The 27,416-nt window shown below is 39.7% G+C and overlaps 1 protein-coding gene across 7 annotated transcripts in view; it reads right to left on the bottom strand.

Annotated features, from left to right (window-relative positions):
• The window catches only part of PANK1 (pantothenate kinase 1), a 128,153-nt gene that overhangs the window by 42,890 nt on the left and 57,847 nt on the right, over positions 1 to 27,416 (bottom strand). The window contains exon 1 of one of the 7 annotated variants that reach the window (XM_032137157.2): positions 26,912 to 27,245. The exons of 4 other annotated variants lie outside the window; for them this stretch is intronic. In XM_032137157.2, coding sequence (XP_031993048.1) covers positions 26,912 to 26,939 — 28 coding nt within the window. In that variant the 5' untranslated portion in view covers positions 26,940 to 27,245. Of the gene's footprint in view, positions 1 to 15,134; positions 15,208 to 26,911; positions 27,246 to 27,416 lie in introns of those variants that run through there. 2 more of the 7 variants (XM_032137128.2, XM_032137148.2) reach the window with 2 other exon arrangements.

Below are 27,416 nucleotides of genomic sequence, written 5' to 3'. Positions count from 1 at the left end.
GTTATTTGTTACTGCAGAATAACCTTGCCTATACTGACTAATATACCCCTAAATCAAAATCTTTTGCTGTTTTTAAAACTGGAAAAATTCCCTCTCAGGCAGAGCTATATATAGGAACTGTCATGATCACAGACAAACATGTGGTAGCTGAGTGTTAAAAAGGTATATAGGTCCTGTTATATTTATTTCTGTCTAAAAATTTCTTAAAATACAAACCAAGATTTTCTATCTGGTAGTAGTTAAAACTGAAATAAATCTGCATTTCAAATATTGTGGCAAAAACATTTTAAAACTTTATTGGCATTTGATGTTTTAAACAAACCCTATTTCTTGAAGGCTTTTTCAGAATTCTAGAATAGTCTCTGGGGGTCATTTATGCTTCCTGCAATAGCTATCAAGGGTACACAGTGAACTCCAAATAGCCTAAATGAGCAAAGACATGAGGTGAAAAAAACTGAAAAGATTTCCTATCAATCGAGGAAACAATTTTAAAAAGCTAAGGGAGCGTGGCATGAGAAAATCAATCTCCTCTTGATTTCACAGTATAAACTAAATGTAAAATCTGAGTTTCTCTATAACCAGCTGCAGAACTTTAAGAAGTGTTCCTGGTGAGGCACAAGTGTTCCTGGCAAGTGGTCCTGGTGAGATTCCCTAATGCCAATGTCTTCCTGAATGTAAATCAGGCACCGAAGGGCTCAAGATGAGCTTCTGTGGGCATGGATCTGACTCAGCAGCCAGCTGCTGCCATGGAGAGTAACAATTCTTTCAAGGTTCTACCAAGTTGGAGTTAGGTGTAATTACTGTGAATAGGGAGCAGCAGGACTGAAATTTCTTTTTCCAATATTTGTAAAGATTTGTTAAGCAGACCAACAGGGGGGAAAGATGTTTAAGGATCATGTGATTAACAGAAAAAAAGCTTTAAAGCACTTCTGTTTCGGGAAGTCAGGGACCCTGAATGGACAGACCGGCTGAAACTGCAGCAGCAGAACATAAATTGTGAAGATTTCATGTACATTTATCACTTCCCCATTCAATACTGTTATAATTTCCTATGCATCTTTAATCTCTTAATCCCATCATCTTCATAAACTGAGGATGTATATCCCCTCAGGACCCTGTGTTGATTGTGTTAACTGCACAAATTGTTTGTAAAACACATGTGTTTGAACAATATGAAATCTGGACATCCTAAAAAGGAACAGGATAACAGGGATTTTCAGGGAACAAGGGAGATAACCATGATGTCTAACTGCCTGCAGGGCTGGGCAGAACAGAGTCATATTTCTCTTCTTGCAGAAAGCGAATAGGAAAAATATTGCTGAATTCTTTTCCCAGCAAGGAATAACCCTGGGAAAGGAATGCATTCCCAGGGGGAGGTCTCTAAAATGGCCACTCTGGGAGTGTCTGCCTTATGTGGTTGAAGATAAGGGATGAAATACACCCTGGTGTCCTGCAGTGCCCTCAGGCTTGCTAGGATTAGTAAATTCCAGCCTGGCGAATTCTAGTCAGACCGGTTATCTGCTCCGAACCCTGTTTCCTGTTAAGATGTTTACCAATGACAATGCATGCCCAGTGGGGCATGGAACCTCATCAGTAATTCTAATTTCGCCCTGGCCTTATGATCTTGCTCTGCCTCTCTGCCCTTGTGATCTTTTATTGCCCTTTCAAGCATGTGATCTTTGTGAATTACTCCCTGTTAGTACCCCCCTCCCATTTTGAAATTCCTAATAAAAACTTGCTGGTTTTGTGGCTCAGGGGGCATCACAGAACCTGCCAATATGTGATGTCACCGCCGGAGGCCCAGCTATAAAATTTCTCTCTTTGTACTCTTTCTCTTTATTTCTCAGACTGGCCAACACTTAGGGAAAATAGAAAAGAACTTACGTTGAAATATTGGGGCTGGTTCCCCCGATACACTTCAAAGATATTTTACACCAAATGAATATTAATTATGTTCAAGTTGCCTAAGGACATCCACAAGTTTTAAAAAATTCCTTGTTAAGGCCAGGTGCGGTGGCTAACGCCTGTAATCCCAGCACTTTGGGAGGCTGAGATGGGTGGATCATCTGAGGTCAGGAGTTCGAGACCAACCTGACCAACATTGAGAAACCCTGTCTCTACTAAAAATACAAAATTAGCCTGGTGTGGTGGCACATGCCTGTAATCCTAGCTACACAGGAGGCTGAGGCAGGAGAATTGCTTGAACCCGGGAGGTGGAAGTTGTAATGAGCCAAGATCATGCCATTGCACTCCAGCCTGGGCAATAAGAGCACAAACTCTGTCTCAATAAAAAAAAAAAAAAATCCTTGTTAAATCCAATTGTGTAATGAATTATCTTTTTAAAGGAAACTTTCCTATCTCTGAGGACTAACCTTCCTTTCACAATGTACAAATTTGGTTGATAGTACAACAAAATTATTTGATAATATATTCACAGAAACATTTAATGTTAAAAGGTGGAAGGAACCTTAGGTCGAGTCCAACATCCTGTTTACAAATAAGAAAACCGAGACTTACAAAGATCAAGGAATTGTCCAAGGTTAGTCACAATAGGTATCTGAGCCCATTTTCAGTTTCATGAACCAATAAATCCGCATTTTGGTAGGCTGGTCTGAGGTGAGGTGTCTGTTGCTTACAACCGAGAATGTCCCAACAGTCAGAATTTGTGTGGGCAAGTTTCTTACTTGAGCCATTTACTTGTCTTTATTTTTACTTTTGGGGGAATGGAGCCTCACTCTGTTGCCCAGGCTGGAGTGCAGTGGCGCGATCTTGGCTCACTGCAACCTCAACCTCCTATATTCAAGCAATTTTCCTGTCTCAGCCTCCTGAGTAGCTGGGATTACAGGGGTGTGTCACCATGCCTTGCTAATTTTTGTAGTTTTAGTAGAGACAGGATTTTGCCATGTCGGCCAGACTGGTCTTGAACTCCTGACCTCAAGTGATCCACCTGCCTTGGCCTCCCAAAGTGCTGGGATTACAGGCATAAGCCGCTGCGTCTGGCTCATTTACTAGTCTTTAAATGGAGGTAGATTAACCTATCACTAAAGTTCTGTCTAGTTCTCACATTCTATCATCCTAAATATACATAAGCAAAGACCTCCAAAACCATACTTTTAAGCATGAAACACAGTTGAAAACCTAATAACTATTTAAGGACCTTGAAGAAAGTAGTGAATATAAAATTTAATAAAAGTGTTTCCCTAATACTGTAAAGAAACCCATAATTATCACACACAGAGCAATCGGTTGAACATTAAATACTCTATGAAAAGAAATTTGAGTCACGGGTTCTTTCAAATTAATGCGTACCAGATTTCCTTAGTTTGAATTTTAGTTATAAGGTTATTACCCAGTGTTGGCAAGGATACAAGCTCATACACTACCACTGGGAATGTAAACTGGTATAATCTTTCTATGGGTTTATTTGGAAATATATATTAAAAGGCTCCAGATTCCTATACCCTTTGATATGTTGGTTCTATTTTACCCTAAAAGAAATTATGTGTGCATCCAAAAATTTAGCTTTAAAAAGTACTTAAAATAGGCCGGACATGGTGGCTCATGCCTGTAATCCCAGCACTTTAGGAGGCCGAGGCAGCTGGATCACAAGGTCAGAAGATTGAGACCAGCCTGGCCAACATGGTGAAACCCCGTCTCTACTAAAAATACAAAAAACATTTGCCGGGCGTGGTGGCGGGTGCCTGTAATCCCAGCTACTCAGGAGGCAGAGGAAGGAGAATGGCGTGAACCTGGGAGGCGGAGCTTGCAGTGAGCTGAGGTCGCACCACTGCACTCCAGCTTGGGTGACAGAGTGAGACTCCATTCCAAAAAAACAAAAAAACAAACAAAATATTGAAGTTGTATTTATAATAAGAAAACTAATTTATTGTCCAACAACAGAGGGCTAATTAAACAAATAATCAAATAATTATTCATTAACACAAAGGATAGCACACCACCATTAAAATCACTTTGTAGGACATCATTTAATGATGTGAGACAAATGTTCATTATCTATCGTTAGGTGAAAAGGGCAGGGATTAAATGGTACATTTCACGCAGTTATAATTTTGTCTAAAAATTAAATGGTTATTTGGACACACACACACAAAAAGACTAGAAACTTTAGGCCAAAATGTTAATAGCTGGATCATGGATTCGGGTGATGTTTTTTTCTTCCTCTGGCTTTTCTGACAATTTTTTTTTTTTTTTTTTTGAGACAGAGTCTCGCTCTGTCACCCAGGCTGGAGTGCAGTGGCGCAATCTTGGCTGACTGCAAGCTCTGCCTCCTGGGTTAACGCCATTCTCCTGCCTTAGCCTCCCGAGTAGCTGGGACTACAGGCACCCAACACCATGCCCAGCTAATTTTTTTTGTATTTTTAGTGGAGACGAGGTTTCACCGTGTTAGCCAGGATGGTCTCAATCTTCTGACCTCGTGATTCTCCCGCCTCGGCCTCCCAAAGTGCTGGGATTACAGGCATAAGCCACCGTGCCTGGCCCATTTTTTTTTTTTTTTTTATAATAAACACACTTGGACTTCATAATCAGAGCTATTTTTAAATTCTTAAAAACTTCTCTGTAATGATGCAAAAGAAAACGAAATTATTTTAACTTTGCTTCAGTGAACAGATAGCAGATATGTGGTCCTGCCCATAGAAAATAATATGCCTTCATTCCCTAACTCAACAACAGTTCCTTCTCTTCTCATGCAACAGCCTGCCCATATCAAACCAACTATCAAAATCCACTGAACACAAGCCATCAAGAATGAGAGTGGTAAGCCCAACTCCCAAGAGCAAAGTTGTTCGGCCTGTTAGACGCTTGATACCACGAGGGTTCCCTCAGGGTGGGAAGAGGCTGATTCACCCACCTGCACCACGGCCAGGGCAAAAACTGTACGTTAAACTTAGCAATTGAAAATACGCTGAAGAGGACACACGTATGTTTGTGGGATGGAATCGCTGTCGGAAAGTGTACTGTCACAACCTCGTGTGACAATAATCTTTCTTCCACTGGCACAGCCCCAGATTCCTATCAGCTTTCTCCTCTCGCCCAGACATGGGCTGATCATATTCTAATATTTCAGAGGGAAAAAGAGAACAGCAAGAATTCCTTTCAGAACTTCCAAGGCATGTAGAAGTATTATCACCGGAGTCACATAGAGACTCAAGTCTGAATTTCATCACCTCTGCTGCTCAGGGTTAACCCATCTGTTAGGCTCAAGAGGCACAGTGGCTAGGACCTGCCATACTTTTAGGCACCCATGAAAATAGTTTAATTTATTTTAAAATCAGAAGAAAACATATGAACTTTTAGGCTAAGGAAAATATAATTTACTATATAATATTAATACATTCATCTTTACACCAACAATAATAAAATATAACTATATTTTTTATGGAGGAAGGGGGCCCATGAAGGCAAAAGTACCTAGGCCCATAAAACGTATCCTCTACATTTTGCTCCACACTCATCTTCAGGTTAAAACTGACATGATACCATACCACCATCCACTTTGCATTTGCAATTTGAACCTGGTCTCTGTGACTTGTTTACAATCACATTTCCATAAAGCAACTTAAATTTTACTATTTAGTGCAACTAAATTTTAAAGTCAAAGTTTTAGTTATATTTATTTTTTTAAATGACTGGCCACATTTAACCACATGGTTTCTCAAATTTGCCTAATCATAAAAATCACCTAAGGCACTTGTTAAAAATACAGACTCTCAGGACATCACCCAGAAATTCTGATTCAGTGGGATAGGAGTCACATCCCAGAAAATGTTTTCAACAAGGGGTCCCTGTAATTCTCACTAGTCAAGTTCAGAACTACTATCTAGTTGAATCAAAATGAATACTATAAGTAGCTAGACTACATTTCTTTGTTTTTTTGAGACGGGGCCTCACTCTGTTGCCCAGGCTGGAGTGTAGTGGTGTCATTACAGCTCACTGCAGCCTCAACTTCCCAGGCTCAAGTGATCCTCCCACCTCAGTGTCCTGAGTAGCTAGGACTATAAGTGTGCACCACCACTTCCCGGCTAATTTTTACATTTTTTGGTAGAGATGGGGTTTAGCCATGTTGCCCAGGCAGGCCTTGAACTCCTGGGCTCAAGTAATTCTCCTCCTCAGCCTCCCAAAGTGCTGGAATTACAGGTGTGAGCCACCGCGGCCAGCTTGGACTGTTCTAAAAGTGAGAAACTGGAGTTTGTAGGAGTGGCTCTTGCTTGAAACTGAGAGCAGAACTCTGAGGCAGACAGCTGAGGGCAATGCACAGCCACCAACTGGCAGGTGTTCCCATTCCCAGACACATCTAATTGCTTGTTAATGAAATTATTTATTGGCAATTTATAACATGAGTGCCATAGATGATTTTCAAATTTTAAATACAACTTTTGAAGTACTAGGTATTATCCAGCCATGACTAGACCCCATGGCTGTGGTTTAGAAACATTCCACATATAATTAAATTCCCTAGATGGGCTCCTCTCTCCCCCTGACTGCCATCTTAAAAGTAAGCATGCATTCCTCCATAAAGAGGATAGCTCTAGCAACAGTACTCATGTATTTAGGTCACGCAGACAGACATTCTTTGATTTGCAACCCATGTGGCTGACCTTGACACAGACAACCATGTGAAATTAGAACAACAAATAGAAACACCAACATGAAAGCTCTGTTGCTTTTATTATATTTTGTAGGTTAAGATAAAAAAAAAAAAAAAGCCAAAAAAAAAAAGCCCTTGCAGGGGCAAAGGAAGCCATGTCATTCTGGTAGCACCATGAAGTGTATTCTTAGCTTGGATCTGGGCCAGGAGGAAGCAGGAATAAGATGAAGCTAGAGATGAGGAGACCCAAAAATGTCAAATCCATGAGGTTAATAAAAATTTTTTTTCCTTCATTCTCTTCCTTAAGTCCCTGAATAGCTCAGTGAGAGTGGTTTCTTTCCCAAGGTCCTGAAACCTCTCCATGTCACCCTTACAAGAAAATCAGAGAGAAAGATGATAGGGACCAGTGAGCTCATCTTCTCCCCTTCATGCCTACAGTCAAGCTGTGTATTTCTGCTTCAGGGGTTAAGGAGAGGAAATGGTAGGCAGATGAAATTTGTTTCCCATTCCACAGTTAAGTTCTCATGCTGTGCAGAGGAGGTGGGAGGAAAATACACTTATAGACAGCTATGGTCATCACTCCTATTTCTCACCAAGAAACTGCCAGTTCTGCCCAGTCTAGAAGCAATAGAAGATAAGTATCAACTTTCTGTGTGGTCCTCAGTATTTTTTTTTTTTTTTTTTTTTTTTTGGACGGGGGCTTGCTCTCTTGCCCTGGCTAGATTTACGAAGTGTTATCTTGGCTCACTGCAAGCTCTGCCTCCTGGGTTCATGCCTTCTCCTGCCTCAGCCTCCCAAGTAGCTGGGACTACAGGCATCCACCACCACGCCCGGCTAATATTTTGTGTTTTTAGTAAAGACAGGGTTTCACCGTGTTAGCCAGGATGGTCTGGATCTCCTGACCTCGTGATCCACCCACCTCAGCCTCCCAAAGTGCTGGGATTACAGGCGTGAGGTCCTCAGCTTTAATTATGCCACTTTCTTCATCAGAAGTAATCCCTGGACAAAAAAGAAGAGTCCACGGTTTTGACCATGCAGGTGTGCCAAGGGACATGACCACCATGCATCTGTGTGGCTGTCTCCAATGTGATCATTTCAGCAACCAGAGCTGAGCACAGCATCCACCCAGGAATGGCTCCTTCAACCTTCTAATGCCCGGCACTAAGGCTCAAGATGGTAATCTTATTACCTGCTTAAACAAATCCCCATTTAAACCATCAAGAGGTTTAGCTTTCTGTCTTGACAAGTCACCAGAGCATGCTTGCATACTCTAGGGATACTACTGACAATTTAATACCAGAGCGTGGTTAATTAAAGAGGCTTTAGGGAGAACAGCATTGCTGGGTGGCATAACCAGGCGGAACAACAGGTCTACCAGAAATGGGCCTTGTTCATTTATTTCTTAACTATGAAAGTCTGGCAAATCTTTGAAGTTCAGCTGGGGGGCAGAGGACTGAGGAAAGGTATGCCAACTGCTCACATGGCAATGCAAGCTGAAATAAACACTTGCTTTAAATAATCTGAGACCAACTACAGTCACTCCTTCATATCTGTGGCTCCAATCACGGATTCAACCAACTGCAGACTGAAAATATTTGAAAAAAAAAAAATTCCACGAAGTTCCAAAAAGCAAAACTTAAATTTGCCACGTGCTGGTGCTATAAAGAATCCATGTGAATAAAGTGACGTGTAGGCATTGTATTAGGTATTAAATCATCTAGAGATGATTTAAAGTATATGGGATGATAATGCATACATTGCATGCAAATACTATGCCATTTTATACAGGGGACTTGGGCATCTGAGGATTTTGGTACCCATGGGGGTCCTGGAACCAATACAATGGATACTGAGGGAAAATTGTACAGGCTTATTCATTCACTGATTGAACAGGTATTTATTTTGTTCCTAGACAGTGTGAGGCACTCTGCTAAACAGAGTCAGGATGCGTCAATGAGCCAGCCCCCTTGGCACTTAAATTCTAGTACACAAAAACTGGTCATTAATTAAGAGCAGTCTGGGAAGGAGTGAAAACTCTGCTGTGAGTGAAATCCACATTGTCCTAAAATCAGACATGACTTGATTAAAACAATCCTTTAATATTTACTAATGGCAGCTGTACGTAGGGCACCCTCCTAAGCATAGTAACTATCACAAAGTCAAGTCTGACATTCCCTAGCCATCAAAGAAACTTATAATTTCACTAGATATGAGACTAAAACTTACACAAGGTTTAAAATAATAAGACATTAGTGTTGGAGGATATAAGAGCTCTGGCCCACAACAGGCAAATGAAAAGATGCTCAACATCATTGGCTATTAGGGAAATGCACATCAAAACCCCAATGAGATACGACTTAAAACCCAATAAGATGGTTATAAGTTTTAAAAAATTGAAAACAAGTATTATGAGAAAGTGAAGAAATAGGAAACCTCACACCACTACTGGAAATGCTAAATAGTACAGTCACTCTGGAAAACTGGCAGTTCTGCAAGAGGTTAAACAAAGAGTTACTATATGATCTAGCAATTCTAGTACTAGGTGTATATACCCAAGAGAAGTGAAAACTCATGTCCACACAAAAACCTTACATGAATGTTTATAGCTGCATTATTCACAATAGCCAAAAAGTAGAAACAACCCAAATGTTAATCAACTGATGAACATGGATAAATAATGTGATAAATCCACCCAATAAAATATTATCTAGCAACAAAAAGGGACAAAATACTGATACATACTACAACATGGATGAATCCTGAAAACACTATGCTAAGTAAAGCCGCCAATCAGAAAAGATCACATATGATTTCACTCATTTGAAATGTCCAGAATAAGCAAAACTCTAGAGACAGAAAATAGATTAGTTGCCTAGGGTTGGGGATTGTGGGGGAAAAAGAGGAGTGACTGCTAATAATTTTCTGGGAGGGGATAAAATATTCTAAAGTTAATTGTGATAGTTGTACAACTCTATGAAGACACTAAAAACCATAGAATTGCATACTCTAAATGGATGAAATATATGGTGTATGTGAATTATATCTTAATTTTCTCATTTCAAGATACATTTTTAAAACATAAATGCCAATTATACCAGTTCTTTTTTTTTTTTTTTTTTTTTTTGAGACGGAGTCTCGCTCTGTCGCCCAGGCTGGAGTGCAGTGGCGCGATCTCGGCTCACTGCAAGCTCCGCCTCCCGGGTTCACGCCATTCTCCTGCCTCAGCCTCTCCAAGTAGCTGGGACTACAGGCGCCCGCCACCACGCCCGGCTAATTTTTTGTATTTTTAGTAGAGACGGGGTTTCACCGTGTTAGCCAGGATGGTCTCGATCTCCTGACCTCGTGATCCACCCGCCTCGGCCTCCCAAAGTGCTGGGATTACAAGCGTGAGCCACCGCGCCCGGCCCAATTATACCAGTTCTTAAAGATAATCTTTCTAAAATGCACAACCCACTTCTCCATATTCTTAAAACAGACTGAATGAAATTTGAGGTCTTCTTGATGATTCACGGTCAAATGAGAATCAATTATTGTGCTCACTGTACATCAATGTCCTCAGGAATCATGTAAACTTGCGCTTCCCAGGCTGCTATGGTTTGAATCTTCTTTTGTCTCTATTATAGCTTTCTATGTCTTGCTTTTGGGCTAAAGCTGTTAATTTCTCACTGCTGTCAGTGTTACTGCAATATATCTATCCAGAACCTGCTGTGTCTGAATGCAGAGAAACTAGGAAAGCAAGTCTGTTAAAACTGCATGTACAGTTATTATTTGTCAATTTAAAAAATAAAATTAAAAAAGAAGAGTACATAGATTCTGAGGGAGATCACAGGAAGTACTCTCAAATCTAAGATGCATGAGCACCTCTGACTTTATCTACTTCCCAACACTGATTTTGATTGCTCAGAAGTGTTTGCTTCCTTCCAGTGCTCAGCTGCCTTCGGGGTTATCACTAGCATCCCCTGAGGTTATAGGCATTGTAGTTAGAAGTGATAGGCATTGTAGTTACAAGTGAATTTTTTTTTTACTATAATAATTTTTATCAAAGGCACAGCTAGATGTAATAGCTGACTGAGAAAAGGGATTAAAACTTTATAAAATATAAATATGAACATTCAAAATATTTTATTCGCCTGGGATCATTTAGTTTGGGGGCATAGTGTTCTTCCATACCATGAAGAGTGAGATTTTTTCAAACTCTTTAGCGTTGGAACTTTTAAAAGTTCCATCTTAATTCTGAATCTCAGATATGAAAGAGATAAAAGTGACGTCTTATTTGCACTGTCTCATTTTACAAATCACATCACATCTAATGTAAAGTTAATGAGAACAGTGATGCTTGTTCAACATAAAGGCTGGAAACTGTCCCTTACGGATGATAGCTGCAGTTTCACGAACTTCACCCATTTATTTCTGTACTTTATTTGGATTACACAATTTGAAGAAAAGTTTGATTCAGAGAGAGCAGCTGCAAATCATAACTGTTCTTTTGAACAGCTTCCCTTGCAAACTCAGGGATTTCTTGAATCAAAACTGATTCAGTAGTTTGAAAAGATTTACTGAAAATGTTTCAGCTTCTTGCTGAATACTAAAAATATCTAACAACTCCTCACTTTGCTTGCAACACATATAAAAATCAAACAAAAAACATCCAAACCTTTTAATTAGTGCTAAAACTCTAAGACAGCATTACCAGGACTTGACAGGTTACCCATTTACTTGTTATGTAACTGACCTAAGCCAGGGTGAGAGGGTTTGCCAAGAAAATATGTCTAAGCCTTGACTAAAATTTAATTGAGTCTGGTACACGTGTGAAGTGGTATATTAGCTTATGCAGTCTGATGTGGACAGATACATACCGGCCAAACTTTAAGACTTTAGAGCTACAAACTTGCCAATAAATAGTTTATTTATAAGAATTCAGAAGAAGTTTATTCCAATGACTGTGAAAAATGAGTTAATCCAGCAGCAGCAGCAACATTATATCAATTAACATTTAGGACATACTATGTGCCAGGCACTGTGCTAGCAGCTTTCCATGCATTATTTCAGTTCTCATAACCCAGTGAAGTTGGCACTATTATTATTCCCATTTTACGGATTACAAAATTGAGGCTCAGAGAACTCCCTCAAACATTAGGTGATCTCTAATGTGCTGGGTTTTTTTTGTTTTTTTGTTTTTTTGTTTTGAGACGGAGTCTCGCTCTGTCACCCAGGCTGGAGTGCAGCGGCGCGATCTTGGTGTACTGCAAGCTCTGCCTCCCGAATTCACACTTTTCTCCTGCCTCAGCCTCCCGAGTAGCTGGGACTACAGGCGTCCATCACCTCGCCCGGCTAATTTTTTGTATTTTTAGTAGAGACTGAGTTTCACTATGTTAGTCAGGATGGTCTCGATCTCTTGACCTCGTGATCCGCCCGCCTCGGCCTTCCAAAGTGCTGGGATTACAGGCATGAGCCACTGCGCCTGGCCTCTAATGTGCTTTTTAAATTATAGCTTTTAAATAGTTAAAAAAAATTTAAGATTTTTGAATTAAACATTTGGACCCTCTAAAAGTTACACCCAAGCTGGATAGGCTGGCGCATCCCTGTAGTCTCAACTACTCAGGAAGCTGAGGCAGGAGGTTTGCTTGAGCCCAAGAGTTGGAGATTAGCCTGGGGAACACAGCAAAACTGCATCTCTAAACATTTTTTTTTTACATGCTGTATATAGCTGTTGCACAACACATATCCATGAATGAACAAACCCAAATGCTTGTACACCATTACCTAAGACTTTCCTGTATTACAACCCAGTATAAAAGTTGATATTAATGATGTCCCTAAATTATTACAATATGTTAAATGAGACTCCCTTGTCAAAGAAGGCAACGATGTATAAAATGAATCTGAAGCACAGTTTCATAAAGCTGACAAAAGTAAACCAGTTCTGGCAGTTTACACAGACAGAAATTCACTGATGTTTAACTAGTTTGATCCCAGGAATGTTAATAAATTGAGTGATAATGATTCAGGATCTTTTTCTTTCCTCTTGTGGCTAAATTAAAATAGAGTCCTAGGTCTAAAGATTGCCTGAAATTGCAAATTTTGGCAATACCCCTTCTTTAAACCCTTGGTTCAATCCTGAATCCAGCAACTCCAGATTCCTAGGCCTGAGGCCAGTCCTACATCCTAATTGTCTTCAGGAGAGCTAGCTTGCCTGCTCCCACTGGCACCATCCAAATGGCTTCAGAGGAAAGGAGAGGGGTGGAATTCTTTTAATACTGTTCTTTAGTTCTTAATCTATATTTAGTTCTTAATCTATATTTCAAGACAAAAATTATGTAGGAGATACTAATCACTCTTAGTCCAGTGATACTGGGTGATTCCAAAGTGGCTTTTTGGCACATGACTATTTCATTCTAAGAATGAGGTTTCAAATCTCAGACCATGAAGAAATGGTAAAAAATTAATCATAAACAAACAATAACAGGTATGGGCAAATGAAAGGATTCTCCAGGGGCAACACAAATCAGGTTTTCAATTATCCACCTGCAAATGAGATGTAACAATTTTAATTGTGGTTAGATAACTGAATTTATCTAATTGTGCATCATAAAACACAATAGTCTCAACTGGATATAATACACTGCTAACTTTCACAGCAAATAACAGATTGTGTGTGTGTGTGTTTTTTTTTTTTTTGAAAAAAGGGTTATTTTCTTTTAGAAGTAAAGACAAAAACATTTAATACTAAACATGATTTCTGAGGTCTGCTTCAATATTATAAAATTGGACATGATTTGATAATTATAGAAGCTGAGTGATAAGTACTTGGCAGTTCATTATGCTACATTCTCTAGTTTTGTATAATGTTTAAAATGCAGAAAAAGTTGTTAAAATCCCAACACTTTCCAAAATGCTCACTCAGGACAATAAGAGGACAAGTGGAGCACAGTGACTTTTGGAATAAAAACCACATGAGTCTGAATTGGGGAAGTCCCTTTTTTGCCACACAGATCCTGCTTATGGAACCAAATATATCAAACTGCTTTCCCTTTAGCTGGGACAAACTTCAGTCTACTTATCCTAACCATAAACATATAATGAAAATATTCTGGCAACTCCACTCTGACATTTCGCAGCAATAAATAAATTATAAATCACCCTAGAAAGGTACAAGCCTCAACTGGGGCCAGTTTTACATCTATTTAAGAAAAAAAAAAAAATTGGTGTTCCCCAATCCACAATGAACAAGTAATTCAAAATAATTGAAGTCATTAAAAAACAAAAACAATAATGAATTATGAAATAAGTAGAAGTCCAAATTTATGATTTTCCCATGATTAATACTTGAGTGCATGCATGTCTACATATCCATACACATAAAAGCACATGTATTATTTTTTTCTGCTAGGATTGATGGAATTGTTAACACCTGCTTGGTCTACCTGCTGGGTAATCCAGCGCTAAGCCCAACTACATTTACAGTAGGAATTTAGGAGGGAGGAAGGGAGGAAAATAACAGTGTGATTTCAAAGAAATTCTACCCTCATACCAACCATAGTGACCCCTGAAGTATTTGTAGAATACTTTCTTTCCTGAGAATAAGCCTCCCTCATCAAACTTCTCATCTTCAGACATTGTCCTACTTAGCAAAGGACATGTTGACTTTTACTCCCCTTCTCTACCTCAAATGCATCAATAATTCAATTGGTATTACTGATACCCACTGGGACTTTTCTCTGAGCTTCTTCTGTGAACTGTGTCCTAGTCATTTTGTACTGGTAAATGTTTAACAACTGCTTCTCTGAAAATAAAGCCCTGATTCTCAGTGTTTGTCAGTTTCCATGGTGTAATACATATCCATGATGGCCAGTTTCAAGTTATCAGCATAAGGATATTGAAATGCAGAGTTGGGAAATCATGTGTATAAACAATACCCATAGCCTGTATAAGTTGGCTTTAGCACAACGCTGAGATGCCTGGTTTGCTAGGCTAATCCCAGTTTATATCTGTGGTCCTAGCATAATTAATGGTACCCCTACCACTCTTCAAAAGTGTTAATGAAATATTACGTGGTCACCCCAAAGAATAAATCACTTTGGGACCCTTTCTCAAAGTAAAAACCTTCCACAAAAAAGGATAAGACCTTTCATAAAAGGTAAGAAGAGCTGATTATCTCCTTAGTCAAATGTACACGAACTTCCTAGTACGGAACACCCGAAAAACATAACAGCCCTTTAATTTTTTTTTAAATCAAACATAGGTAGTTGGGAGAGTATGAATAGTAAACAGGTTCCACTAATGTTCAGGTACTGACTCATACACAGGGTTTAGAGATTTCTGGATCTATTACAGCATCTGAGTGAAGAAATCAAGCCACACAGCTGGCTTCAGGTTACACTCTAGCTTAGAGTCACATGAAACCAAATATCACATGCAGAGTCTAGCACAGTGCCTAGCCTAAAGAAATTAAAAACTGGTTAGTCCCTGTAGGTTTAATGGGAATTATTAAATCTCAGAGTTCAAGGCCACCCAGGTCAATACTTACTTGATCTCCTTTATGACTACCCCAAGAAGTCATCCTCCAATCTTGCTTAAATACTTGTCCACAACCCAATACAACCTGCACTGGGTCACATGGGTAGAATCTGGCAGGCAAGAGTATTGGTCTTTGTTCTTCAAAGAGGAGAACCCAAAAAAAGAGTCAAGATAACATAGCTATCTTTAAATATCTCATGAGCTGTTATGTAGAAGATGAATTAGATATACTGAATTGTCAAGGACCATGGGGTAGAAGTTATAAGGAGACAGATTTTGCGTTAGTATAAGGAAGAACATCTAAACACCACAATAATAATAGCTAACATTTATTGAGTGCTTACATTTTGCTGGAAGCCTCACCATACTGCTAACTCATGTTAAGCTTGAAGTCAACCAATCTATTCCTATCTCTGGTCACCCCTGACCATCTACCTTGGACTATAAAAGAGTTGTTTGTCCAGAAACCCCAGAGGGATCCAAGTAACTGGCTGCCCAGGCTAGCTACAACTCACAGAGGTTCATACAGGTCCAGTCTGTCCTGAGCCTCTATCTAAAGTCTTTGCAGCCTCAGATTCAGTGTAGGATCAAGGCCAAGAGTACTAGAATGTGCATGTGCTGGTGCTGAAGGCAAGCACCTGGAAATATTCATCTCATTCATCATCTGCCAGAGGAAGATTCCAGAGTCTTGCACATATTTGCAAGGACATTTTTTCAATTCTTAGAGAATGGGTTAAAAAAAATGACCCAAGAACTTGATGTAGCTCTTCTGAATTCTGAAGTCTTGTTCAATTCATGTGGCTTTTATAAAGGAAAAGTACTCACTTTTCTCATCCTTCTCATCTCCTTTGCATATAACTGCCTCACTCAAGGGCTGAGATATCAAACAGTTAAGATCAAAAGAGGACACTTCCTTTTTTAAAAATAACCATGTCCTGACACAAGATTAGAAATCAAATAAATTCCACAGTCCTCTTATTCACTAATTTGCCAGCAGCACTCTCAGACAGGGTATGCTAAACTTGGTGAGGCAATCTATGATAATCAGGTCAAGACTTATGACACAAGCCATGTGTCCTGCTTCTAGAAACATCAGAGGGTATTAGGGAAGCTTCCATTGAGGAGGTGATATCCGATCAGGTTGGGGAATACTCTGAAATCCAATCTCTGAAAGATTCCTAGTCAGGGCAAGATGAGTTTGTGGAAATCCTGCTATTTCAGAGTCTTGGAAGCCTCTGTAATTAAATAACAGCAATGATATGAATATTAAATGTCTATATGGTTGATCATTTAGCAAATATATATATATAGAGAGAGAGATAAAATGTCCTCTATTAATATAAATAAGACTGGTATTAATAGTGTCTTAGTCCATTTTGTGCTGCTATCACAGAACACTTGAGACTGGGTAATTTGTAATGAACAGAAATTTATCTGGCTCACAATTCTAGAGGCTAGTAAGGCCAAGATTGGGGGCTGCATACGGCAAGGACCTTCTGCTGCATCATCCCATGATAGAAGCATGAAAGGGCAAAAGAGCATGCGTGCACAAGAGAGCAAGAGAGTGAACTCACAGCCTCAAACCCTTTTATAATGGCATTAATCATTCATGGGGATGGTGCCTTCATGACCTAAATGCCTCCCATTAGGCCTCATCTCCCAACACTGTTACACTGGGGATTTTCAACACATGCTTTCTGGGGGACACATTTAAACCACTGCATTCCACCCTGGCCCCCCAAATTCATGTTCTTCTCACATAAAAGACACATTCATTAAATGCAATAGCCCCAAAAGTCATAACTTTCCAGCATCAGCTCAGAAGTTCAATGTACACAGTGTCATCTGAATCAGATACGGATGAGATTCGAGGCAGGATTCATCTTGAGGCACACTTCCTCTAGCTGTAAGCCTGTGAAATCAAACAAGTTACTTACTTCCAAAATACAATGGTGGAATAGGCACAGGATAGACATTCTCATTCCAAAAGACACAAATAGGCAAGAAGAAAGGGATAGTCTTAAGTCAATCCAAAACCCAACAGGGCAAACAACACTAAATCTTAAGGCTCCAGAGTAATCTTCCTTGACTGCACATCCTACCATCTGGGAACACTGGAGCAGCAGTTGGGTTCCCAAGGCCTCAGGTAGGCAGGCCTACCCCTACAGCTTTGCTTGGTGCTAGCCATGCAGCAGCTCTCACAGGTTGGTGTCAGGTGCCTGTGGCTCTCCTGGCTGGTGTTTCATGCTGGTAGGTCTAGAGTTCTGGGGTGTTGGTGTGAGCCCACTCCTTAGGCTTTACTAGGCATTGCTCTAGGAGACTCTGCGCTAGCTCCTACCCCAAAGTTATGCTGCACACTGCCCTAGTAAGAGCTCTCTGGGTAGCTCCACGCTTGCAATACGTGTCTGCCTGGGCTATGAAGCTGTCTATGACATCCTTTGGAATCTAGCTGGAGAAAGCCATGCCTCCACAGTTATTATTATTATTTTTTTTTATTATTTTTTTTTGAGACAGAGTCTCGCTGTTGCCCAGGTTGGAGTGCAGTGGCGCGATCTCGGCTCACAGCAGGCTCCGCCCCCCGGGGTTCATGCCATTCTCCTGCCCCATATTATTATTTTTTGAGATGGAGTCTTACTCTGTCACCCAGGCTGGAGTGCAGTGGCGCGATCTTGGCTCACTGCAACTTCCACCTCGTGGGTTCAAGCGATTCTGCTGCCTCAGCCTCCCAAGTAGCTGGGACTACAGGCGCATGCCACCATGCCCGGCTAATTTTTTGTATTTTTAGTAGAGACGATGTTTCACCGTGTCAGCCAGGATGGTCTCGATCTCCCGACCTCGTGATCGGCCTGCCTTGGCCTCCCAAAGTGCTGGGATTACAGGCGTGAGCCACCGCACCCGGCCTGCCTCCACAAGTCGTGTACTCTGCACGTCTGTAGACTTAACACCGCATGGATGCCACCAAGATTTGCTGCTTGCACATTCCAAAGCTGTGGCCTGAGCCACACCAGAGCACCCTTTTTTTTTTTTTTTTTTAGACAGAGTCTCTCTCTGTCGCCCAGGCTAGAGTGCAGTGGCGTGATCTCGGCTCACTGCAAGCTCTGCCTCCCGGGTTCATGCCATTCTCCTGCCTCAGCCTCCCGAGTAGCTGGGACTACAGGCGCCTGCCACCATGCCCGGCTAATTTTTTTGTATTTTTAGTAGAGACGGGGTTCCACTGTGTTAGCCAGGATGGTCTCGATCTCCTGACCTTGTGATCCACCAGCCTCGGCCTCCCAAAGTGCTGGGATTACAGGCGTGAGCCACCGCACCCGGCCCACCTGAGCACCTTTGAGCCACAGGTGGGGTGAGCAAGAAGCATTGTACTGAAATGTGGAGAGCAGAGACTTCAGGCAGCCCTGAGATATGAACTCCAAGATCCAGAGGGCACACTAGTTCTCTCTTTTGATATACAGTCATACGTCACTTAATGACAGGGATATTTTCAGAGAAAAGAAGTGTCATTAGGCAATTTGGTTGTTGTGCAAACAGCATAGAGTGTACTTACACAACCCTAGATGGTATAGCCTACTACAGACCTAGGCTATAAGGTAAACCCTATTCTTCCTAAGCTGTAAACCTGTACAGCATGTTACTGTGCTTAGTACTATAGGCAATTGTAACAATGGTTAGTATTTGTGTATCTAAACATACCTAAACATAGAAAAGGTACAGTAAAAATACAGTCTAAAAGACAAAACGTGGCATACCTGTATAGGGCACATACAAGAGCTTCCAGGACTGACAATTGCTCTGGGTGAGTGAGTGGTGAGTAAATGTGAAGGCCTAGGACATCACTGTACACACTGTAGACTTTACAAACATTGTTCACTTAGGCTACTCTAAATTTATAAAAAGAAATTTATTTCTTCAGTAATCAATTATACTTAGCTTACTATAACATTTTTACTTTATAAACTTTCTAATTTTTAAAATTTTTTGACTCTTGTGATAACACTTGGCTTAAAACACAAACACATTGTATAGGTGTACAAAAATATTTTCTTTATATTCTTATTCTACAAGCTTTTTTCTATTTTTAAATTTTTTAATTTTTTTTTTTACTTTTTAAACTTGTTAAAAACAAAGACACAAACACACACATTAACCTACGTCTACATTAACCTAGGTGTACACAAAGCCAGGGTCATCAATATCACTGTCTTCCATGCCCACATCTTGTCCCACTAAAAGGTATTATGTATTATACATAATTGTATATGCTATATTTTTATATGACTAGCAGCCAGTAGGTTTATACCATCATCATCAAAAACAGATGAGCAACATATTGAGTTATGATGTTACAATGGTTATGATACCACTGGGCAATAGAATTTTTCAGTTCCGTTATAATCTTATAGGACTACCTTTGTATATGTGCTCCTTCCTTGGTGAAAAGGTCTATATGTGGGGCATGACTGTATTTCCTTCTCCGAGGTCATGGCACCCTGTGCCTGTGATGGAAGGGTCAGCACCAGTAATTTCCAAAATGCCTTCAGAGTCATTCTTCCATTGTCCTAATGAACAGCCTCTGGCTTCCTTCTATCTCTACTGATCTCCTTATCAAATGGTTGCTTGCCCACACCCTTGTTCTTCTCTCCTGAAAATGTTCTTTCATTCTCTACCACATGGCCAGGATAAGAATCCTTCAAATCCCTAAATTCTGTTTCCTTTTTAATTATATATTTTATCTTTAAGTCATTTCTCTCTTATTTTCCTGTATGCAGTTAATATTTTCCTTGGAAATTTCTTCCATCAAATATCGTAGTTTATTGCTCTTACATTCTGCCTTCCATAAAGCCTAGGGTATAGACACAATTCAGCCAAATTCCTTGCCACTTCATAACAAGGCTGGTCTTTACTCCAGTTTCCAATACCTTATTTCTCTTTTCCATCTGAGATCTCATCAGAATTGCCTTTATTGTTCTTATTTCTACCAACATTCTCATTACTATCACATAAGTAATCTCTAAGCAGATTTAGACTTTTACTACAGCTCTCCTCCTCTTCTCAGCCTTCACCAGAACCACATTTAATGCTCTGTTCATAGCAACATAGGCTTTTCATAGCCTGCTTCCCCACATTTTTCCAGCCTCTACCTGTTACCCAGTTCCAAAACCACTTTCACATTTTCAGGTATTTGTTATAGCAACAGCCCCATTTCTCAGTACCAGTTTTCTGTCTTTGTCCAGTTTGTGTTGCTATAATAGAATACCTGTGACTGGGTAATTAATAATGAACAGAAATTTATTTGGCTTACAGTTCTGGAGGCTGAGAAAACCAAGATTGAGGGACTGCATCTGGTGAGGGCCTTCTTGCTGCATCATCCCATGGCAGAAAGGCAAAAGAGCATGCTTGAGAAAGAGCAAGAGATTGAACTTGCAGCCTCAAGTCCTTTTACAATTGGCATTAACCCATACATGAGGGTGGAGCCCTCATGACCTAAACATCCCCCATTAAGCCCCACCTTCTAACACTGTTGCATTGGAGATTACATTTCCAACACAAGGGTTCTGGGGGACACATTCAAATCGTGGTAAATAGTAAGATATCTTTTACTATGCAGGTACTAGGGTCCAGGCATGGTACTATACTTGATATACATTTTCCACATTTGGTTCTTACCACAACTGATAAGATGGCCACCATTATCTATTCAACAGTGAGCCTTGAGGAAGTTAAGAATCTCACCAAAGGCTTCATTGCTAGTAAGTAGGAAATGAGGACCTGAATCCAGGCCTGGTGGCAACAAAGCTCTTTACACCACAGAACCCTACCCACACTTGCTTCATGGAACCCACTAGGGCCCTGCCCAGCAGAGTCAAAATCTTAACTCAAATAGTTTTACCCTGAGTCCTGAGCCCTCAGTTTCCTCATTTGTAAAAGGAAGAGAATGACGGCACCTATCTCACAGGCTGCTGGGAGTATTTGATGAGAGAATCCATGTATCTAACTTAGTGCCTAGCACATAGTAAGTGCTCCTCAATGTTGGCTACTGTTACCTCCACAGACACATGGATGAGCATTTTGCCAAAGGTGTACAGATTACATGCACCTATCTTTTCCGAAAGTTTTACAGAACACACTTCTTTTTCCCAACATAAATAATAGGCTTATTGTGATAGAAAACAAAGCCAGTTGGCAAAGAAGATAGACTTGGGTTACAATTTTGGCCCTGTCATTCACTGATAACAGGTCTTTGGACAGGTTGCTTTACTTCTTTGAGCCTCTCTTTGCCCGTCTTTAAAATAGAGAGTAGGAGTGGGAACTGCATGCTTTTGTAAAAGCACATACAGAACAATGGACACAGAGATGTCACTCAATAATAGCTACTTTCATTACTGGGTAAATCGAAGCTACTGTCATGACTTTTTCCACCTTCTTTCCTAACAATAGAGAAATCTGTTAGAGGTTCAGGTCATTACTTTGATGTAATTCTCTTTAAATAATATTTCTTTGCCTCTTTGAATCATCTACTACTCTCAAATGTACTCTCAAGGAGAAAATACACACACACATACACACACACACACACACAATTACCCAACAACTCTAGGCATTTAAAAGGTGTCATAAATTAAGTAAAGAGATACCAAACTTGACAGCTGCACTATCTAGAGAAAAGGTCTACTTAGAAATTGTGTATGCCACAGTGGATACACTAAATACTTGCCATCCCAAGGTCCCAAGATGAATACTGGCTTACCTATTGAACCTGAAGCATATATAATTAAATATATTAGAAGTCAAGCCCTGATTAATTTTCATAATCGGTTCATAGTTAACATATACACACACAAAATATTAAAACGCAGGCTATCCCACACACACAAAACAACCTGTCAGTTAAAACCAATACTCCTTTGTTTCCCCTACTTATTCTGTCTCCAAAACCATGAAAGATTTTGTTTTAGTCACTTGTTAAATGTCTCACATGTCAAGAATCAACAACACTGTTTCTGTCTTTGGTCACCATACCAAATAAAATATGCTTTGTATTATAGTAATGTTGAAATTCACTTACTGGTCTTTTGGAGGAAAAGCAGTGTTTGTATGTTTAATAGAATCCTGATCCTTAACCAGTTGGACACTGGACACTTGGGCCTTAAATTATTAATCATCAATTCAAATGTGTATTGTACAATTCATAGCTTAATTGACAAACTTGGGAATTTGACCACCTCTAGAAGGTAGCAATACTAGAGTGTGCTCCTGCTTTCCCTTTTAGTCTTTTGTTTTTGAACTTGCAATGTCTCTTATCCATCTAGAAGTATTGATTATGTTAAAATTAATTGTTAAAAATACTGTATGCATCCATACTCTATGCAGATACAACCAGACAATTTTTCTTATTTATCTTTTTTATACTGGTTTTTCTAATTAGTCCGATTCAAGGGTAATGTAAAGTCCAAGTGCCAAAGCTAAACATCCCAATATTTAGGAAATTAAAGCCTTATACTTTCACAATGATGGCTAAAACTGGTAACAGATTTGGGGTTTTTCAGTCTGTACCCACCAGTATGCTATGTGCATAATGAACACTCACTCATTTTCTGCTATCTGGATGATTTGAGAAGTCAGAACCTCCGACCAGAAGGCTGACTGCATGCATCTACTCATTATTCCTGCCTGTTGCCACACATAAGGTAGCACATGTCCTTGAGCCCTTCAGACGATACTCACATGTTTGCCTTTCTGCAGTGTAGTGTTCAGTGACTCAATTATTTCCTTTGCATTCTTCTCCTCTGTCCACTAGTGTTACGGCTTTTCTGAAACAGTGTCCTTGGTGTCTAAAATATCCAGGTTTTCCAGACAACATCTATATACCACTTTGTGTCATTTCTGTTCCTCCTCTAAAAAGTATATATTCACCAATATTATTGAAAATAACTTTAGGGAAAAAGAATTATGTAAAAAGTTGTTGCTGCCATACTTCTGCTTTCTAATACAGCAAAATACTCCAAGTTCTAATCAAGACTACAATGTTTGAATTAGTGATTCAAAGGTTGTGTTTGTGTGTGTGTGTGCTTTGTGATATAAAGACCCTGTGTGTAGCCTAAAGCTGCAAGAGATAGGTTAAATAAATTTTGGAATATCTATATAATGGAATATCAGAAATATAATACAACCATTAAGGATGATGTTTAGATGCCATAAGAAAATGCTTATACTAAAATTTTTAATAAAAAAAGTTATCATCTTATCTTAGTATGATCCAAAATTAGCATTAGAATATGGCACATTTTAAACAGTTGTTTTCTCTAAGTGGTGGGATCACAAGTACTTTCTCCTGCTTTCTTCCTACATTTTTTGTGCTATCCAATATTTTTAGCTATATTCAGGGGGAAAAAAGGCCAAAAAAAAAAAAAAAAAAAAAGAGGAAGGAAGGAAAAAAAGGAAAAGAAAAAAAGAATTGTGGGATAGGAGTAGTATTATAGCTGATCAAATACAACTCTTTGGTCTTTCTTGTTCTAAGCCTGTATTTGTTTGTTTATTTATTTAGAGACAGGGTCTTGCTCTGTCCCAGGCTGGAGTGCGGTGGCACAATCATGGCTCACTGCAGCCTCGACCTTGGGAGCTCAAGCAAGCCTCCTGCCTTAGCCTCCTGGGTGGCTGGTACCACAGGCACATGCCATCATGCTCAGCTAAACTTTTTTACTTTTAGTTTTTGTAGAGATAGGGTCTCCCTATGTTGTCCAGTCTGGTCTTGAACCTCTGAGCTCAAGAGATCCTCCTCCCTTGGCCTCTCAAAGTACTGGGATTATAGGCATGAGCCACTGCATCTGGCTTGTGTTTTTCTAAAATGAAGAAAGTCAGCCTGAGGTTGTATGTGCCAGCTCAATTGCCTTTTCCTATGGATTAATGGTGGACAATGTTTAGTGTGACAGTGATGATGACAGCTGCCATTTATGAATAAGTGCTATGTGCCAAACAGGATTCTTTATATATATTATCTCATTTAATCCTCATATCAACCCCACAAGGTAGTAAGATTATCTCCATTTTATTGATATGAAACGGAAACATACAGGTAAAGTAACTGGCTAAGATCTTCCAGCTGGGATTCAAGCCATTGAATGAGCACACCATTTACAACACATTAGCATTCACATCACCTCAGAACTATCATTAGTTTCAAAATATTTGTTAAATGAGGTGACCCTGTGAGGTGCTACTTAAATGTGCTTCAAAGAATCAGCATGCCAAGGAGCAGACCAAAGGAATCTCCCTACTGATACCTCAAAGAAACTCCACTGAAAGACTTTTATCAGTCTGTTGTGGAAGTGGCGATGGCTTCCTTAATGAGGTGGTGATGGGGTTACTTGTACCCTTTTTTCTGTGACATGAATCATATATTCTTGTACCCAAGGTGCAAGGCATATGAGAAAAAAAACGTATTGTCTATAATCAGACATTCAATTTAATTGGGGAGACAAGTAACACATATAACACACATGATAAAATCAGCACAAGACGGCCAGGCACGGTGGCTCACGTCTGTAATCCCAGCACTTTGGGAGGCCCAGGTGGGCAGATCATAAGGTCAGGAGATCGAGACCATCTTGGCTAACACGGTGAAACCCCGTCTCTACTAAAAATACAAAAAATTACCTGGGTGTGATGGCGGGCACCTGTACTCCCAGCTACTTGGGAGGCTCAGGCAGGAGGATGGCGTGAAGCCAGGAGGCGGAGCTTGCAGTGAGCCAAGATCATGCCACTGCACTCCAGCCTGGGCAACAGAGTGAGACTCTGTTGTATTTTTAGTAGAGACGGTGTTTCTAATAAATAAATAAATAAATAAATAAAATAAAATAAAGAAAGAAAAATCAGCACAAGGCAAAAAAGTCCATTCATAATTAAATGTTAAGTCAGTGGCAGAGCAGATAACCAGCGTCATCTAGTAGGAAGAACTGTCAGCTCTGAAGTGTCATAGAATTCTGAAGGTACAGGAAACAGCACTTGGAGATCACTTAGCCTAGCTCCAGCAGTTCAAGATGTGACCTGGTAACTTGGTTAAGATCACACTGCTGCTAAGTAGCAGAGGTGGGTAAAGTACCTAAGGAAACCTGATATTAAGTAGATAGTCTAAGAAAAGCCTTCCAAGGCTAAGTAGAGTGAGGTGATGGCACTTTAGATGAAAAGAGTAGAGAACATTCTCCTTTCCTGGTTTAGCAAAATTAACCTGCCACTGGTCTGATTTTTAGATTGCAGGATGGTGAATAGTCTCGGCACTGAGAGGTCAGATTAAAATTTGTTAAATAATCTAAAAATACTGATCTGTTTTATTCCATCCATCATTTTCAAACATGAAGTATTTTAATGTGTATTGTCCTTTACCTACAATATTACAAAATAGAAACACACCTATCCACACATGTGTTCCAGGTGCCTTTACAAGTGTTAAGACTGGCTGTCTTAACACACATCTTGCTGGGACAGAGGCCAAATTGTTGTAACTGACGAGGAGGAAATAATTATTTGTCTAGCTTGATGCTTCGCCACTGGCACACACTAAAGTTTGCATTTAAAGCACACAACTACTCTTTGCAAAAATTGTTCCTGTAAAATCTGTCAGTCATCAGCAAATAGGAATAAGCTTAGAGTATGTAAATACAGAGTACCTAAATGTTCCTCTTAGAGTACCTAATTCCTCTTAGAGTAACTAAATATCAACTGATTGGACAATATTCTTTTTATAAAGATACATGAATGTCAACAGGCAAGGCACAAAGATATTAAGTTAAGCCATTTTTAACTAAGAAATTTTGGTAGTGAAAAGGCCAGATGTGACTCCTGGGAACATGTAAAATTTATTTCTGAAATGGTTGTTCAAATCTGAGAGAAGAAAACATGGTAAATAATGTAAATCCAATTTTGATGAACCGTTTTTTAAAAATTATAAGTAACAATCGTGGTCATGAAACTTAAAACAACTAGGATTTTTATTTTGTAAGAAATATAAACCACTTTAATTTCTGACACAAAGCACACAGGCAGATAGTTATACTTTCTTGTATTTTAAAATAATTTCTGTGGGTTTGCAAGCACAAGTTAAGGCTCAGGTTAGTTTTTCTCTGTCTTCAAGACATTCTTAGAGGGTGTATTTTCAATTCCTCAGAAGTTATTTCAAGAGGTGTTATATCCTCAATTAAACATAGAAGATTAAGCTAGAAGCTCCCTTTCATTATATTTTAGCTATTTTAATTGCAAACTCTAGTACAATCTGTCAATGTATGTCAGAGAAATAACTGAAATGTAGCTTCAAAATAAGTGAAACAGGTTTATAAATCACAGGTAATCAATATTAAGTCCTGACTTTTAAAATATTAATACTAATGAAAGTCATTTTCTAACAAGTATCAAAAACAAAAGCAAATAAAAATTCAGGTGCTAGATTACAACCTTACACCTTACAACCGTAGCCAAATCTGCTGTTTGGCTTTAAAGTTCCACACAAAATCTTAATCTACAAACTTAACATTTCAAACCCACAAAATACAAGTACCAGAGTCACCCACAGTCATGTCAAAGTGCTTTCCAAGGTCTTAGAAACCTTAATCCAATACAGAAAAGCTAAGAGTCAAAAAGACATAGAAACAGGGAAAAGTGAAGGTGTTACTTGCCAAACGTTAAACTTTTACAGAAATCCAAAACCTACTTAACAATTTCCCTATATCGAACAGCATAACCTCTATGCAAATGGTAAGTGTTCAAATGCAGTCATTTATTAGCATTTACTGTACTTACTTTGCTTTTTGCCATTTATAAGCTTCATAAAGACACCCACAAAGAAGTAACCAGTTGAATGAGGTTCAGCTAAGAAAAACCAGCTGTAAACTCGACCTACAAATTTACATCCCACAACGTCCTGTGGGGAAGGTACACTTTACAAACTACCATTATATATACAAGCTTTAGATTGTGAAATAATGCACTTCGGCTTTCTCCGGTGTACATTACAATTACAAACCCTCAACTCAACCTCCCCCCTCCTTGAAAAAAAAATCCACCTCCAATCCTCATTGGTCCACATAGTTCCGGCCCACATGGTATCAGTGGGTGTGTCCCTCCCAAAAAACCCTCTCATTGGCTGTGAAGAAACAGCGTCTAATAGGCTGTGATTTTGGGGGGTAGTTAAACTCCACGCCTCCAGACTTGCGCTCTTCAATAGACCCAAGACGCTGCCGGCTACTCTGTGATTCAAAGGGCAGGCAACCCCAGTAGGACGCGCTCAGAGAAGCGAGAGGGGTGA

Source organism: Hylobates moloch, unplaced genomic scaffold, assembly GCF_009828535.3.
Source record: "Hylobates moloch isolate HMO894 unplaced genomic scaffold, HMol_V3 SCAFFOLD_3, whole genome shotgun sequence".
Taxonomy (NCBI): Eukaryota; Metazoa; Chordata; class Mammalia; order Primates; family Hylobatidae; genus Hylobates; species Hylobates moloch.
This window is presented reverse-complemented; position numbering and strand designations above follow the sequence as displayed.